At 47.7% G+C, this 16,940-nt stretch overlaps 1 protein-coding gene across 1 annotated transcript; it reads right to left on the bottom strand.

Moving 5' to 3' along the window:
* Positions 1-6,328: 6,328 nt before the first annotated feature.
* On the bottom strand, positions 6,329-15,708 carry CACNG1 (calcium voltage-gated channel auxiliary subunit gamma 1). The gene is made up of 4 exons (XM_010199815.2): positions 15,468-15,708; positions 9,486-9,560; positions 7,292-7,429; positions 6,329-6,555 (listed from the first exon to the last, which is right to left on the bottom strand). Exons 1-4 carry the CDS (start codon positions 15,706-15,708, stop codon positions 6,329-6,331), a joined length of 681 nt encoding a protein of 226 aa, XP_010198117.1.
* Between the last annotated feature and the right edge of the window lie 1,232 nt (positions 15,709-16,940).

Here is a 16,940-nt window from a genome sequence, read left to right as displayed (position 1 = left end):
TACAACACTTATTAAAATCAGATGAAGCCTTCCAGGTGGCTGCAATGGGCCACGTGAAAATGGAGCTGTTGCAGTTACAGTAAAGGCTCAGAATTATGCCATTGGTTTGTACAGGTTGGCTCAACTCAGAGGAGGTGCATGGAGCTTTGGGTATACGCACCAGCTGAGTCTTTGGTTCCTTGGCTTTTTTATACTAAGTACAATTAGTGCCAAAACCCATGCTTCTTGTCCAGGAATGATCCTCCATTGTTGTCTGTGGAAGATTTAAATGACAAGGTCATCCAGAGCTAAAAATAGAAAGCTTGTGTTTAATATCAAGAATAAGTTCTGGTTTTGTTTTTCTTTAGTTGCAATTTTTCATGAGAAAAATCAGGATGTGTCCTGGGAGGCTGTCAGAGTGGTCCTAAGAACCAATAAAGACTTGAGAGAAAGACTTAAAAATTATTTGGACTCTAAAAAAAAATCACCTTTTTTTTGCATTTCCAGTAGAGTTTCTACACTTCAAAAAGCTGCTTGGGGAGTGCAGTGGGTCAAATTCCCCATGTGGATTTGAAGAGTGAATTGTGAGCTTCAAACTTGGCCTTCCAAAGTCAGGGAAACAAACTGGAGGAGATGTTAGTCTCTTCCAGAGAGAATACAGAGGTAACCTAGAGGTGGATTCTGGAATAGTGCTTACACCTTTTGCCAGTGTAGGACTCTCCTTTGGTGTCTTGGGTGTAATGGTCATGGCGTGGGAAATGAAGAGCTGCCTTTGCTCCTGCAGACATCCACCTCTTTCTGTGAAGAGCTCCACTGTAGCTGAGGTTTCAGGCAGCTGTGCTGATTTGTTGCTGTCTCGCTTCATTTCTTCTCTGCTCTTCTGCTGTGTGCCATCTCCCTTCTTAGTAGAAGACTGGAGTTCAGGGGATCCACCTGAGGATTTCTCCTCGGGTCTGTCTGCTGTGTCACATTCCTCATGACCAGAAGCACCTCAGAGGGATGATGCCCCTCTCCCTTCTCTCCAGATTAAATCTTCCCTCATCATCTTAGTTGTTCTTAGTTGCTCTCAAATGGCAGCCTTAAGTATTTCCCCAGTACAACTAATAACTAGCTGTTTTGCACAAAAGCTGCCTCGTTAGAACCAAAGCCCTGGCACCCATCTTTTCTTCTGGCAGTTGTCATCTGGTATAGTTTGTACTGCCTGACTTCACTCTGTGGGCTGTGGCATTACTGACCCGTAGCAGTGTGTGAATACTGCCACTGACATTACAAACCCTGGGAGTACTATTTCCTACTTTGATTAATTAATGTTTTGTTCCCAGTTCTGTCAAGTTCAGCTGTTTTGGGTATTTTTTTTCAGAGATCACGCTCTGTAAGCAATTCTTTTGCTCTGTATGTAATATCTCTGCTATAATTAGCACTGAGAACAGTGTGTTTGACCACTCTAAACTTTCTTTTTAGGGCAAACTGAAGCATATCAGAACCCACACATTTCCAGAGCCCACACGATGCCTCATCCTCTGCCCTGTATCGTCGTTCAACTCATTTCATTTGTGTTGTTAGTTGAAGTTTCTAGTTTGCCTGGGAAAACTGCAGACAATTAACTTGTCAAGACAGATGGTGATGATCTATGGTGCCGTTAAAAATTTGCACATCGTATTTCTTGACATGAAATATGGGCTGTTTCTGTTGGTATAGCAATACTTGGCCAGGGTCTGTTTGTTAGTTGTGTCAGGGACCAAAGATTGGATCTTTTTCCTTTCATTCAAGAAAAGTAAAAGAATTTAGAGCAAATGCAATGGAAATATCAGTTTGGTGTGTGTGTTGGGGGGGGGGGGGTTGGCAACTTCAGTTTTAGTTGAGAAATGTGGAAAAGTTTTTACCTTGATAAGGATTAAAAGATGCAGAAAATGGGTTGTGATGTGAGTTATCCAAGCCTAGCTGGCAGATCTGTCAGTCTGTTGGCTGTTGGACTTGCTCCTGCCTGAAGGACGAATACTTTCACAATCCCAACTGTAAAACCATCGCTGTGCTCCCAGTGACACTGGTGATGAGGGGCAAAAACCTGCACCAGAGCTCTGGTGAAACAGGCTTGTCCTTCTGGTTCTATTAAAAAGAAAGTAGGTGAGCAATGAGAGTTTGTTGGGCAGATGTGATGTGTGTATGGCTCGACTTTCCATTCAGTAGCTTCACTGGGGCCAGAACATCGATCCAGTGTGACAGAACAAGAACAATCTCATCCAGCTTCAGTCGAAACAAAGATGTGATGCTCTTTGCTTACCCCTTGGTGAAGATGGAAAAGAGAAGCAATCTCAGTGGATGTATTTAAATCAGATCCTGTTGTTGTGTGTAGCTTATGGTACAGAGCAGACTAATGCACTGGTATTTTAGTTAGTGTCCCTTTGGATGTTGTGTTACTGTCCCACCATGGAAGTGGGAGCTTCCTTTAAATGATGTCTAAGCTGAGGTTTACTCTATGAATGATTTCTGCCTGTTGGTCAGGTTCCTGGTATGCAGATGGCTGGCAGGAGGCACTGGATGGAGCCCAAGGGCTCGGTGTTCATCTGTCAGGCCCTCCCTGGGGCTGGCAGAATGGAGTACTGCAAACAGCCATCTCTTGACATTGATGAGCTCTTGTCTTGGGTTTGATCCTCAATATTTATCAAGCCCAAGACAGAAAGTGCCTCTTTGCAGCATGGCCAGGGGTCTCACTGCAGAGGGGAGAATTTCTCAGATCTTTGGGGCTTCCTGGCAATCATTTCCCCAGCTGTATGAAGATGGTGATGGCCAAAAGAAGTGACAGAGTGGAAAGGGATCAGTGGGAAAAGCTAAACAACCCCCTAAATAAGTGAGTATACCTATGCCTTTGTAAATTCCATGCCAGAGTGGTCAAACACCTCAGCATCCTGTGTGTGCTGTCCCTTTTCAGGCATGGACTAAGGGAGGAGGGTTTTGTACCAAGATTTCTGAATGAAGCCCTCACTGCATGCACCTGCCTGTGCTCCTCCTGTGCTGTAAACCCAACTGAGCCATGAGCTCAGCATGAGCTCTTGCTCCCCCACTTCACTGGGTCTGGGCTGTTCTGCTGCAGTTCCTCTTTGAAGATAAACGCTATTCTGAGAGCTCAGCTCGCTGCTTGCTAAACAGGCAGTTTTGTTCTTCAGGGTTGTTAGTCTGGCACCTTTTCTGCACATTTAATTCACACAAGGCAGTGTTTAAAGAGAAGGGAAGCAGATTCTCTCCACGCCTTGTGCCTAACAGCAAATCTTGCTCTCACGATAAACGAAAGACTTCACGTCTTCTCTTGCACTGACCCTGTGATTTTAACACTTGGGCTTTGCCATGCAGTGGGCAGAATTTAGCATCTGAAATCTCACACCGTGTCACATGTGATGCCCTGAGGCACCTCGGTGGGGGTGTCCCAGGAAGGAATGGGCAGAGATGATGTGGTTTACAGAGTGGCAAATGGTGTCCATGGGGTTACCAGTGGCAGGACCAATGCTCAGGATTCCTGGTGGGTGCTGCCAGTTCTGTGAATTAATTTGCCTCCTCCTCTCTCTGGGGTGTGTTTCCCACTCAGTTCCTTGGCTGTATCCCAAACCTGGGTGTGCTGCCATTGGTTGTGTAGCAGCTGAGTTTCCATCCGCATTTTGCTCTGACTCCCTGCCACCGAGGACGTTTCTTTCACCATTCCAGGCTATATTCCTGACACTTTGGTGGCCATGCCCTGCTATTTGCTCAGCTGAGAGAATGGGAACTGAAACTGGTTACATCTCCCTGCCTCTCCCCTGAATATTATTCTTTTTCCTTTATGAAGGCCAATTACTTTTATTAACTCTCTTAAAACACATTAGTGGCTCCCTGGCAGGGAGATTTAGATATGGCAGAACAAACCTGCTGTAGGAACAATGCCTTTCCCACTGTGAATACCAATGACCAATTTAATGGCCAGGTCCCTCAGCAGCATTTCTTATTATCTGAAAAGAGAGAATGAAGTCATCCACATGCTTCTCAGTCTTGCAGGGACCAATCCAAGTAGTGAGTGATCAAAAGGCCTCAACTTAGAGCAAACAAGGAACAAAGCTCAGTGAGTTTCAAGCTTTAGGAGGCATCTAGCTCAGCTGCCTGAGCTGCTGTCAGTGGGTGTAAGGTCATGCTGCTGTGAGCTCTGTGTTTGCCTCAAGAGTAAAGTGAACACAGAGTGCCAAGCCCCAGCACTCACTGGGAATCTTCCCTTTGCCCTCACTGGGGCTTGGTGAAAGCAGTTCAGCCCTGACACAGGCAGGAGTGTGCATGAGAGGGGTGAGGCCTCCCAGGATGGAGTAAGCAGCTCCTTGGGAACCCACCTTTGTCCCAGAAGCAGAACTGGGAGGGATGATGCTTCACAAAAGGTGTGGACAAAGGGCTTCCTGGGGGCACAGGACACGCCACTGGTCTGCATGGGGTGATAAACTCATATCCCCAGACCTCACTTAACCCATTGCATATCCAAGGTGATGTCATGTTGTTGATGATGGCTGAGCTGGGAATGCCTTTGTGCCTGTCAACTGCTTTGCTTCAATTAATCTGCATTGCCTGTGGTTGGATATCTTAACCTGCTGCCACAGCAGTCCCACCAGCTACCTTCCTTTGTGTTGTTGCAAGTGAAGGATCTCCCTTGAAACTACCCTCTGTTCTCCCAAGGAATGAAAATGCAAATTAAGAGTGTCAGCTCTGTACTCAAAAATAAGATTTCAAAACCATTTAGTGTTTCACAGTGCTTCAGTGACAACTTGAAGAGTTTGCAGTTGTCCCTTATGATGAGAGACAGGCAGAGTTCCCCAGCTCATCCTCAGATGTGAGCACTGGTGAATGCTTTATCCCAAAACTTCATAATATATGTGTTATTTGTAGTCCTTTTCAACTTCAAAGAGCTTGAAAAATGTTAATGCAGCTTCCCAAAAGTCTTCTGTTCTTGCTGCCACTGTACTGATGGGCAAATGGAAACATGCCTGGATCTGGCTGGGGGCTGCTGGGGCTCAGTGTGTCTGGCTGGGGTCTGGCCAAAGGCAGGGCCATGGGCAGCCCCTTGTGCCAGCACAGAATTCCTGTGTAATGTCTTGAAATGTTAGAACATGACACGATTTCACATCTCTTCAGACTGATCAGAGATGTTTCTGTCCCGAATCCCATTTTTCTGTGAATTGTGGACAGCAGGGCACAGGGAGGACACTTCAGTTTCCTTTTCTCTTGCTCTTAAAATTACCAGGTGAAAAAACTGCAATGGAAAACATACCTTTTCCTGTTAAAAAAGCCACTCACTTCTTGGTGCTGGAGGATTGTGACGGTGCAAAGAGCTGGGGTGAGAGGCTGGGAGACCCCAGTGTCCCCCAGTGCCAGTTCCTGGCAGCAATGCCTCGCCTGTGCAGCTCTTCAAGCTTCCATAAGCAGCAAGGCACTTCTGTAGCATTCCAGGGCTGACTCTCCTGGGTGTTTCAGTCTAAATCCTTTCCCTCTTGGCAGCTACCTTGAAGGATTTTTCCTAAAATGTAGTTTTATCTACGCACACAGTGAGCAAAGCACAGTGTTCTTAAATTAAAAGCCCATTCACAAGGAACAAATGAGAGCTCTGTACAGTAAATACCATCCAGGATTACACTGTCATTCTGGACCAAGCAGAATTTGATGGGCCAAGTGATTCATCCATCAAAATCATTTTCCAGAAAATCATACTACTGGAAGATTACACCTTTTTATTAGAGGGAAATATTGCTCTTAATGTTCACTACTGCTTTGCTTTGCCTTCGGAGTTAAGTGGAACAAAAACAGTGTCTTGTGGGGTTTTTTGTGCTTGATTCGGAGGAACGGAGCTGCAGGAGGAATCTTCACCCCAGTGCTGGACAAAGTAGTGTTAAAATTTAATCTGAATAGTTTATTAGAACAGCATAAGAATCTCCAATTTATTCCAGAGTGGTGAGCTAACCCTTCTTGGGGAGGCGTGAATGGGGAAACAGCCTCCACAGAGAGATAGAATTGCTCACTGCCTCTGACCCAGTGAGGTGTAAAAGCCCAATATCCCTCCCTGAGCCCCAACGACACCAGACAGCTTCTCCCCAAGAAAGTTGTCTTCTCTGTGGCACACAGATTTTTCCCCAGGCTGGCACAGGGCAGTGCCATTCACCCACAAGCCGTGCTGGAAGCTCTTTCTGATTTCTTTAAAGGAAGGGAGAAGAAAGCAGTAGTTACCAGGGAATGCCTGGGTTCAGTAACGTGGTTACTGAGGTGTACATTGCAGAGTGAGGCCCAGGCATTTGAAACAAATACAGATCTTCAGAACACTTCCTGCTTTTTAACATGGGTGCAGGGGAGGTCAGTGCTCTGGCTCTGCATCCATGCAGGTCTCCCAGGGGTTCTGAGGGAAGCGAGGCAGTGCGATGAGGAGGAGGACGATGCCGCAGATGAAGAGCAGGACGAAGGAGGCACAGGCACAGGCAAAGGACCAGGAGTAGCTGTACTCAATCCAGACTGTCTCCTTGCTGTCAATCATCCTCTTCACAGATTGTCTCATGACTTCAACAGAGATGATGATGCAGAGACCTGAAGGAAGATAGGAGCAGTGGGCTGAATAACCAGCTGTCAGTTCTTCATGCTTAATTAACCACCTCGTCTGTCTCCTTGCACACAGGAGTTGCAGTGACATTCACAGGTGAGTCATTGGCTTCAACCTTTGGAGGAACCAATGCTCACAACTGCTGAGAGCTCTGCTGTGACCAGAACCATCCAAGTCAGTTGGTGACTTGTTGAGTGTGATCCTTGGATGGGAAACTCAGGGTGGTGGAGGAGCAATTGCACTCCCCAGGGAGCGTTCCCAAGGGCTGAGCAAGATCTGTATTCAGGTGCCAATCTGCACTTTTGTCTTTCAGTCATTGTGACATGTCAAGGCATTACTGGCTCGTGTAAAAAATGCAGTCTTTGTGCTTTTGGGACACAGCTGTGTATTTTGGACTTGAATCAGCTGTTTCGTTGGTTTGAGCCTTAATAAATGAGATAGAATAGTGTATATCTCTGCTTTAGACTGGGGCTGACACTGAAGACACTAGAAATGCCCCTTTTAAAGGTAATGGGAGAAAATACAGACAAGCTTCTGGGTAATGCTTGCTGAGGACACTTTCAGAGCTCTTCAGCTTGAGCATCACACAGGGACTTGTAGTCTGACTGTGCTTGGGAAGAAAACGCCACTAGCAGGGCTTTTTTAAAAGCCCCTCCATCCTCCCAAGGTCTATATAAGTTGTCCTATGAACTGAGTGGAATTTTTGAGCACTAAGCCTCCTACCTGCAAAGGTGTAGAACATGGATGCTGGCTTCAGCAGATAGTCCTTCTTCTTCCTGAAGGAGAAGAGGACGCAGATCGTCCCGATGATTGCAAAGCCAACGCTGAAGATGGCAATGGCTGCAGCTGAAATGCTGTATTCTGCCAAAGCAAAACAAACACCAACAACATTGCAAATGCCTGCAAATTCTGAGCATGTTCCCATCAGCTGTGGTGACTTTGCAGTAGGTCACTCTGAGAAATACACGTCCCCTCCCGCTGCTGTGGAGAGGTGGCTTTGGTGAATTATTGCCCTCAAATAAAAGTAGAGGTGAGTATTGGCCATGGATCGTGAATGCAAAGGGTATAAAAACAAAGTGGGAGGGGGAAACACTTCTGAACACTTACTGAAAGAGCAAGTAGCACCTGTATTGGTCTGTTGAAGCTCTGGGCTGGCGTTGTTGTAGCTCTGCTGCATTGTGGAAGCCTTATTGGGCTCCACACTCTCATTTCTTCCATCACTCTGCTCTCAGAGTAGATACACAGCTCTTTGCTATTTTTATTCCATGTCTGTATTTCAGAGCCCCAGCAAGGCCCCTGTGCATGGTGCTGGTGTTGTCCCAATGCAGAGGCAGCTGTATGCTCCACAGGGCTCAAAACCCAAGCAGGCACAACAGGCAGGAGGCCAGAGGTGAAGTGTTTGTACAGCACCTTTCCCCTCCACCCCACACTTTACAGCAATGACCTCCAGCTCTGTGAAAACCCATCTTCTTCAGGGCATATAATAAAATGCCTGGGTTTTGCTAAGGCAGCCAAGCTGTGTGCTGGACACTTCCCCCAGCCAAAACACACTTTGGTGCCTGAACCAAGGGGGAAAATTGCTAATTGAATAATTCAGGCCTTCACTTACATAGTGCATTCCCTTTTTTTTGGATGAGTTTAATGTTCAACACATGTAGCCATGCATGAACCTCACAGTGCCTGATGATATTTGCCTTTCAAGCCATTAAAAGAAAATATCTCCCAGGCAAAATGATGAAGTATTTTTTTTGCCTGTTACTAATTAGCTCCCATCAAATGGCAGCTATTTCTGCAAGAGGGAACAGCAGATCACTCTTTGTTCTCATTGCTTTTCATACCACTCTCTTATTATCATTTCCTTAATGTCTCTTTACTATGTGCTGGAACTTTGTTTCAGTGTAAAGCTTTTTGCTGGGGCTTAAGCTTTTACTTCAAAGCAAAGAACTTCTTCCTGATTTTTCCCCTGAAGTGACTAAGGCAGCATTGGGTGTGTTTTTAAGATCAGATGGTTGGATCTGATCATATACAAATAAGCAAAAGCAGGTAGCTCAAGTGTATGCTCTTCTTTCTATCCACTTAAAATTCCCAATCATTCCTGTCTTAGGGAAACTCTGCTATCAGAAAAACCCATGTGCAGAGTTTCCCACCATTATCATTCCCACTGGAAGCAAAGCAGATTGTTTAATATGTGGTAAAGTGATTGTCAGTTCATTTACTCCACAGCAAAATATGTCTTGTGGCAAACTAGAAAGGAATTTGTCCTTAATGAGAGGGAGAGAGAGAGGAATATGTTAGGGGAGTGCTAAAAATATTGGGCTTTATCAGGGGCTTATTAGAAATGTGAAATGGGTCTGTGAGTGATTGTTTTCCAAATGTGTGTGCTGCAAACACTGGCTGTGTGTGTCTTTGTAGGATCTGTGTTCCTTCCTTCCATTGATTGCTCTGGTTTTTACATGACTTTCATACAAAATCAATATGAAGCATAAAATTCCTAATGGTCTTCTCAGAGTCCCTGAACTTCTTTTCAGGGTCAGGACTCTGGTCCTTGGTGTATAATTTATTCATTTAGATTTTATTAATGTCTTCTTCCTTTTGATGAGAAAGGCTGAGTGTTGCAGATAATGCCCATATTTTAAAGTCATTTTTGTGCTGAAAAGCCTTTGCAGTTTAGAGGTGTATTGACACTGTTTTCTATCTGTGGGGCAGCTCTGAGGAAAATCACACTTACAGGTTTGTATATAACAATTATTCTTCACAGGACTTTGGCATTTGACTTTGTCCAGAGCATTTTCTTTCCATTTCCCCCAGCTGGTGCTATCTGATGGAAATTCCTCTACTGTTTTGAGTGGAGCCAGGACTGAACCCTTGTTTTGTGGAGCCCTTATGTGTGTGATTCCATTTTCAGAACAAGTTTTACCTTTCTGGGTGGTTACTTCGAATATCTCCGAGCTCTGTCCTGGAGTGAAGTGCTTGAAGTAGGAGCAGTTGTGTTCTGAAAGAGAAGAGGAAAGTTAATTTTGTGTGTGTGGAAGTCTCTGATAAAGTGCAGTAAAAGTGAATTTGCTTTTTATTGATGTATGCAACCTCCAGTGATTTTAAGGTCCCCTACCCTTGGTGATACCGAGAAATTGGAGTTGGCTGTGTTTAATTCGGGAGCAGGTGAGTGACAATCTCATGCCAGGCCACCAGCATGGAGAAGACTGAAGCCTCCTCTGATACCTCCTGTGGGCTGCTCTCTCTGAGAGCTTTGCTCATCTGTTCAAAATATAAATGATAGATAACTTCTCTTATTGTGTCTTTGCCCATCACACGTTTCTGCCTCTGTGTAGCTGCATTTCCTGGTGATGAGACCTGCCATGCCCACAGCTGAGCTGTCACCTCAGCTCATTTCCCCTTGCAACTGCCAACCCACTGCATGGTGGCACCTCTCCATCAGCCAGAGGATGGTCACCGCTCCTGTAGTGAGCTTGGACTCCAAACCAGGAGGATGGAGTGTCCTCATCCACTGTCTCTCTCCTGAGCTCAGACCCCTGCATGGCAATGGGGAGCAGCCCAGGGGGGTTGGCTGTGTGGGTGGGAGATGTCACCACGTGACAGGGGTCCCAGCAACAAAGCTACTGCAGTGCAGTGAAGCTCGTGGGGTTTTACTGCTCTAGGGACTCTGGAGGGGTTTTTTGACTATCAGTGGAAAAAAAGACAAAAGCTGTTTGATGCCACAAACAGTTGGCTGGGCAAAGCCATGAGTCAGAGGCAAAGACACTCTCACAACCTGGCTTTACCTAACTTCACTCCCGTGAGAGCAGTTTATTGAGTTGATTTGACAAGAGTTAGACAGCAGGAGCTTTGTGAAGTTCCTCTGTCTGGGCTTAATGTGAGCACACTGCCAGGTACGTGGTGTGTTTATAGAGTGGCTATGAAGTGAACAGGGATCAAGACTGTGGGGCAGTGAGATACTGGGAGGAGGGCAGTTGGTAGCTGAGTGTCTCAATGGCCACAATATTCTTTCATCCTCACCCTAGTGACAGTCAGAAAGCAAAGTGATGTCCTTGCTGTCAGTATATGCACAGGAGGCTTTTCAGGGGATGGGGAAGGGTCTGGTGAGGACCTGCTGACTCGAAGCTTTGGCAGCAGCAGGCTTGGGGTGGACGGTGTTCTCGCTATTTATAACTGATGTAATTGAAGGTTTGAAGGGGCACAGAGCTGGGAGAGCAGTTGCTGGCCAGGAATTTGGCTGGAAGGGTGCAATTGTGAAGCTCTGTGTTGAGCGGCGCCAGCTCTGATTGCGCTGTTCTGCCGAGCCGGGCTGGAGAGGACATGCTCAGCACCTTCCCCAGCACCTTTCTGCACCCAGTGCTGGAGCCCCCTTTACACCTGGAAATCCTGCCAAGATCACCTGAACTGTCAGCACTGCCTGAGGCTAGGGGCCACTTGGTTAACACCAGCATCTCTCCTCCATTAAACCATAGAATGATTTGGATTGGAAAAGACCTTTAAGACCATAGAGTCCCAGCCCTCCCCTCACCCTGCCAAGCCCAGGACATGGGCTTGCACATGGACTAACCCAAGGCCCTCAGCACACGGCTTTGCAATATCTCCAGGGATGGGGACTCCCCCACCTCCCTGGGACAGGGGCTGACAACCCTCTCAGGGAAGAAGTTCCTCCTCATCTCCATTCTGAACAAGCCCTGGTGCAACTTGAGGCCGTCTCCTCTTGTCCCGTCCCGTTGGTTTTTGTGGGGTTTTTTCTGTCATGTGTGTGTCAGATGTTGGAGTTAGTGATTCAAAGAGGATTTACTTTCTGTCTCCCAGGGGACAGGCAATTGTAGTGTTTGGGCCCTTTAGTGGAAGATTCCTTTGAGGCTCTCTTATCTACTTAATTTTATAAGGTGACTTTTATTTCATCTGCATCTTCTCCTTGCTGGAGATTAGGTTAATGTTCAGGTCTGGCATCTCCTGACCTGTTCTTTATTATCCTTGCAAATGACTGGAGGAAACATATTTGAACTCAGACCTCTATAACTTGAAACTGCAAATATTGAGCCCCAGAGCAGAGGTTGTGTGCCTCTGCCAGAGACTGGGTGGTGTCTGAGGCCAAGCATCGTGTCTGGTGATCCCAGTTTGGGGATGCTTTGGCTCCTGTGCTGACAGGGATGGAGATGGGATGAAACTGGGATTGTTTGGTGCAGCTTTTAATTGATTTTCTGAAAAGTCTGAACTCGAAGGAGTCTCCAAGAGTGTTGGTTGTACAAAGGCCAAGGTGTAGCCATCCAGCCATGGTGTGGTGGGGGACATAGCACAGCTTTGTGACCATTGCAGGTGAACAAAACCAGCCCAGCCCACCCTCTGATCCGTGAAGACTTGTTCAGAGGGAGACCACACAAAACCTTCTGTTAGAGATGGATGTGTCTGCAGGAAAAGGAGCTGCCTCTGTGTCTTGTGGTTTGTAGCAAAGCTCTGTCAGGGTACAATAAATGAAGTTGTCACAGAAGTTGGTTAGTTCTAAGGGAGGTGTTTTTGGAAAACACATTTATTGTGGGAAAAGATAACTAGATTGTTTTTTGGACATGATATATTGTTTTCAGTTTGAAGATGCTTCGGTGCTCTGCTGAGCTGGGAATATCTGTTTCAACAAGGCTCCCTGTTATCCAAGAGAACTGAGGCACTTCAATACCTCTGGTGCCACCATGAATAAGAGAAAAGGCCATTTGTGTCACACCACATTTACATAATGGAAAGGATTTAGAATAGGTTTTATAACAGATGGAAACTGGCAATCTTTGTTTCTCTTTACTCCTAATTGCATTATCTCTGCCACCAGGTCACCTCAGCATGCTGATGGGGACAGTCCAGGGGCTCTGTGGTCATTAAGGCTCACATAAACTTCAGGGTTATAACATGTGGTTTATCACACAGTGTCCTCCCTTCTCCAGGTCACCTCCTCTTACATCCCTCCTGGTCCCTCCCGTTCAGATCCACCACTCCTGGATGCCACCTGTGCAGGAGCAAATGGGCCAGTTCATCTTTCCTCTATTTATGCAGAGCCAGCCTGTCTGCTGCTTGCTGTCATGGGGCTGCATGCAGCAGAAGTTCAATCCCATTGAACCTGGGGAGTCTGCAATATGGAGATCTCATTGGGGAAGGAAAGGCAGAAAGACCATGAGACATCTGAGCCATGCAACTGTCACCTGTAGGCATTAAAGTCATTGGCTGTGAAGGGGATGGAGCCCACCTTGCTCTTGAACCTGGGATGGACACTACTAGCACGTGGGGTTTTGTGGGAGGCTTGATGGTTAGAAAAACAGGGGTTTTAGTGTGGAGTTTCCACTTGTGTTAAGTTTGAGAGACAGGACCTGCTGCTGTGATGAGAGGAGGTGTTAAAGTGAGGGCTGAGCAGTGGAGGAGGCCAGAACTTGGCTCTGACCTGGCCAACAAGCCAGGAGAAGACCTTTGACACATGCTGAGTTTTGGAGATGGGAAATAAATGATTTCACACCAGCCTTGCAGACTGAGTCTCTTGTACAGACGTGAGGAATGAGACAGCCCTGCTAATAACCCATTTGCTTGAGCACTTTACCTCTCCAGTTGCCTGAACTCAGCTTCCCGTATTTCCCAGGACCTATTTAACCTGCTGATGGCACAAGCAGGCTGCAGAGCATCCCCACTGCTGCTGCTGCCCCTTGTGCCATCGCATCAGAGCTCATTTCAAAGGATGACACTGACATGGGGCTTACTAGCACTGAAGGCAAACTCAGCTTACAACTGATAGCAAACTGCCTCAGTGCTCACTGACCACAGTTCAAAATGTCTCAGTATTCATCTGGTTTTGCCTGATTTTAGCAACCATCTCCCTGATCTTTCTATATCTCCCAGCAGGATGCTGAACCCTTGCCAATTTGTCAACATCCTTGGAAGAGTGCTGTAAAATGTTAAAGCTCTGCCTAAATCACAGCCCTGCTCTGTGGACTGCTAGCCAAATCCTCCTCCCTGTTTTGCACTCTGCTGAGCTTGAAACCTAAGAAAGAACGTTAATCTTGCCATCCATTTCCTCCTCAGGGAGTGCTTGGTAAATGGTTATTAATGCAGCAAGAAATTCTCATGTTTCTTTTCCAGTCCTGGCAGTAATGCCTGGTTGTGGCTCATGATTGTCAGCAAAACCAGTGCCCACATCTGCTCTCTTTTTTTCTTACTGCATGTTCATTCACTTTTACTCGACTGCTGCAGCTTCCCCAGACCCAGAGTTTCAGCTTCCCCAGACCCAGAGTTTCCCTGCTGACATCTCTTCCCACAAGTGTGAAATCAATCTAACACGAGCCATGTGGCCACAGCACCATTTAGCAGCCCCAGTCCATGGAGGCTGTGCTTTCCCCCCTCCACCACCCTCTATGTCCCTGGTCTGAGTAAAACAGGGATTAAAATAGTTAGATCATAACCGAAGTGCAAATTTCACCCCTTGAAATCTGGTCATGACACAGGGTGTCATCCAAATTCCCCACTATCTTTAAAAGCTGGAAAACCACCTCCAAGGTGGGGTGGATGGCTCAGCCCCTGCATCATCCCCCGGTTATTCGCTGTGCCTGGCACAACGGCAGCGCTGGGACGCGATTCAACGCCCGTGTGAGCACATGCTGATGTCTGTCAAACACAGGAGCTGCCTTCGTGCTGCCCTGCCTGCAAATCTGGTTTATTTTGCAGACAGCTGGATATTTATGACTTTTCTATTTACCCCACTGTTGTGCAAGTTTGGTGTTTCTCCACCAGTTTCTGTGGTTTCTCCTTTTGTGGGAGTTCTGCTGCGTGTGTGAGGAAGGGCGTACAGTGAGGAATATGTTGCTGGGCTCATAAGCACCTTCATGAGAGACATAAAGCATATGGATCATGCACTCCCAAATTTGGTTAGAGGCAGACCAAGCACTGTGGCTGAGCTCCTCTCCTCAGGACATGTAATTTGGCCAAAGAGATAAAGAATTGCAGTCATACAGGGGATACACAGTGAGGCCAGGCAGTGAGATTTTTCACTGGAAACTGTCAAAGGTGCGTTAACACAGACATTTCGTTTCAAGCAGCGAGTGGAAGGTGAAGGCAATCCCGTTATTTCTGTTCTGGAAAGCTTCCAGTAGCCTATAAGCCTTGTGAAAAAGCAGCAGAGCTCTGTCAGGGAGGGAGTGTGTTCGTGCATACGGCACGAATGCTGCTGACTTGGCGACCAGCGGCAACACAATGAGCTCCTTTTACCGTGGGAATGGAGAGCAGCGCTGGAGGAACCTGGGCTGGGGATGTGTGTGGGACCAGGCTGCCTCTGCTCAGAGCTGAGGACACTCAGTAAGTCGTTGAGAAATTGTTTCAAACTCAGTTTATCACTTTCTTTTTTGCGGGGGGCAAAACATACTGGTGAGTCCCCGTTGTTGTTGAAATGGGTTGGAGATAACCTAATGCCGTCCGTGACTGGCCTGTCTGTAGCTAAATGGGTCTGGAGATCCTAAAGATGCAGCTATGTGGGGTAGATCCATAAATCCTCTTTCTCACCTTCTGCTGTCAGCGTGTCCCAGTGCTGCAGTACCCTTGGCTGATGTCAGCAGCTTTTCCTCCCTCCCAACTTCACTCTGTGCTTTCCACCGTTTCCCATCCTCCTCCCCTTCTCCCCACTACCGTCCTTTTTGCACAGGAGACTCAAATATGGTCAGAGACAGACCTGCGAGGCAACGCGGCGCACAGGGACAGCGAGAGGGATGGCAGCGAGGTATGTGTGCAGACCAACACGACAACATGCAGCCTCATGCCAGATTAAGTGCCACAAGAACACGGCCCCCATTTCCCTCCTGCTGTGTCCTGCCACCTCCTAAGCAAAGCCTGGCATGGTTGCCTGGTGCTGTCTCCTGTTAGTTAGTGGGTGATCACCTACCTCCTGGCAGGCTTATCGGCCCACAGCCCTTGTCTTTGGGATCCTGCTTCTGCATAGCAATCCGCTTTGTACAGAGCCGCCACAGCCCGAAGTGAGCCGCGTCGCAGGTGCCATTGAACTCCTCCACTTTGGGGCTCAGCACGGCCCAGTGATCAGTCACTACGGCTGCGAAGAGGAGCGAGACGCCCACCAGGATCACGGAGAAGGTCAGGCGCACCTTCAGGGGTTTGCTCTCGTCCATCCCTGTGCTCAGCGCCGCTCCCTGCGGAGCGTGGCGGGGCCTTCGCCGCGGCTCCCGAAACCCGGGCGCGTCTGAGCCTCGGCAAATGTCAGCGTGGGGAGAGCGGGGCGGCCGCAGACAGCTGCTGGGCTGTGTCAGCCGGCGTGGCCAGGAGCCTATTAACGCACATCCCCAGAGCAGAGCCCGGCACGGCTCAGCTTTCCGCCCCGGCCCACCGCGTTTGTTTTGGATGGGCCTGAGCGGAGCCGGCGGCCGCTGGCTGCGTGTGGCTGCAGCCGCCGTGCAGGGCCCGTCGCCTCCTCGCTCACCCCATGCCCAGAAATAGGCATCGGTAGCACCGGTGGCTGTGCAGCGAGGTCAGAGAAACAGCTGTGTTTATAACAGCCTTGGGCCTGAGCTCAGGCTGATCCTAAGGGCTTTTCTAGCCCTGGAGCCCACGGACTGCGCCTGCACCTCCAGCTCGTGGCGGGCTCTGCGGGGACTTCAGAGCTGGGTGTCCCTCCAGAGCCAAGCGCTGCGGTGGGAAGAAAGGGGCAAAATAAGAGAACTTACTGATTTCAGTGTTTATTTTGATTCTAATGACTTTTTAAATTAACCTGAAGCATTCTGAGCAGTGTCTTGGCAGGGGTGGTGGTTATTTTAATGCCCTTTGCCTAGTTTTTTTAGGCAAAACCCCCCGTTTGCTTTCCCACCACTCAGGCTTGCCTCAATGCATATGGTAACTCCAGCATTCACCTGGGACACCCTTTCCTTCTCTTGGAAGTGACTTCTGCTGCCCTAATTGCTGAGGCTGGACCAGCCTCTCTCTTTCCCTTTGATGTTCCAGCTGATCATAAAGCTAATTTGATCAAAATGTCAATGCAGAGGCCACTGTGGAGGTGACATTACAATTGTGATGTCAAGCTGAGGAGGGTGACAGTACCTGAATATTGAAAGAATGGTTAAAAAAAATGACATTGGGAAGCTGCAAATATCATGTTATCATGTCAACATAATGTCAAAGCTCCTCCAGTCCTGTTTTATGAACACCTCAATTTGATGTCAAAATAAAGGTGTAGAAGTGTCAGCTCAGATAAATGAGGACAATCTGAAATAAGGAGTTCAGGTGAAAGGGGAGTGTGGGAGACATTACTCTGCTTGATGGGTGACTGAGCTGGCTGAAACACCCCTGGGGAGCAGGGTGATGTGTCTGAGCCTGATATGGGCACCTGATGTCCTGGTCCTGCTCGGGA

Source organism: Colius striatus, chromosome 18, assembly GCF_028858725.1.
Source record: "Colius striatus isolate bColStr4 chromosome 18, bColStr4.1.hap1, whole genome shotgun sequence".
Classification (NCBI taxonomy): Eukaryota; Metazoa; Chordata; class Aves; order Coliiformes; family Coliidae; genus Colius; species Colius striatus.
Note: the sequence above shows the minus strand (reverse complement) of the source record. Positions and strands in the feature narration are given on the sequence as shown.

Excerpts from the sequence above, each read along its gene's own strand:
- CACNG1 (XM_010199815.2), bottom strand. The coding sequence starts at position 15,708 with ATGGACGAGAGCAAACCCCTGAAGGTGCGCCTGACCTTCTCCGTGATC. Across the intron at positions 7,430-9,485 it reads CGAAGTAACCACCCAGAAAG|AATACAGCATTTCAGCTGCA; the intron begins GTAAAACTTGTT and ends TTGCTTTGGCAG. Across the intron at positions 6,556-7,291 it reads CATGTTCTACACCTTTGCAG|GTCTCTGCATCATCATCTCT; the intron begins GTAGGAGGCTTA and ends ATCTTCCTTCAG.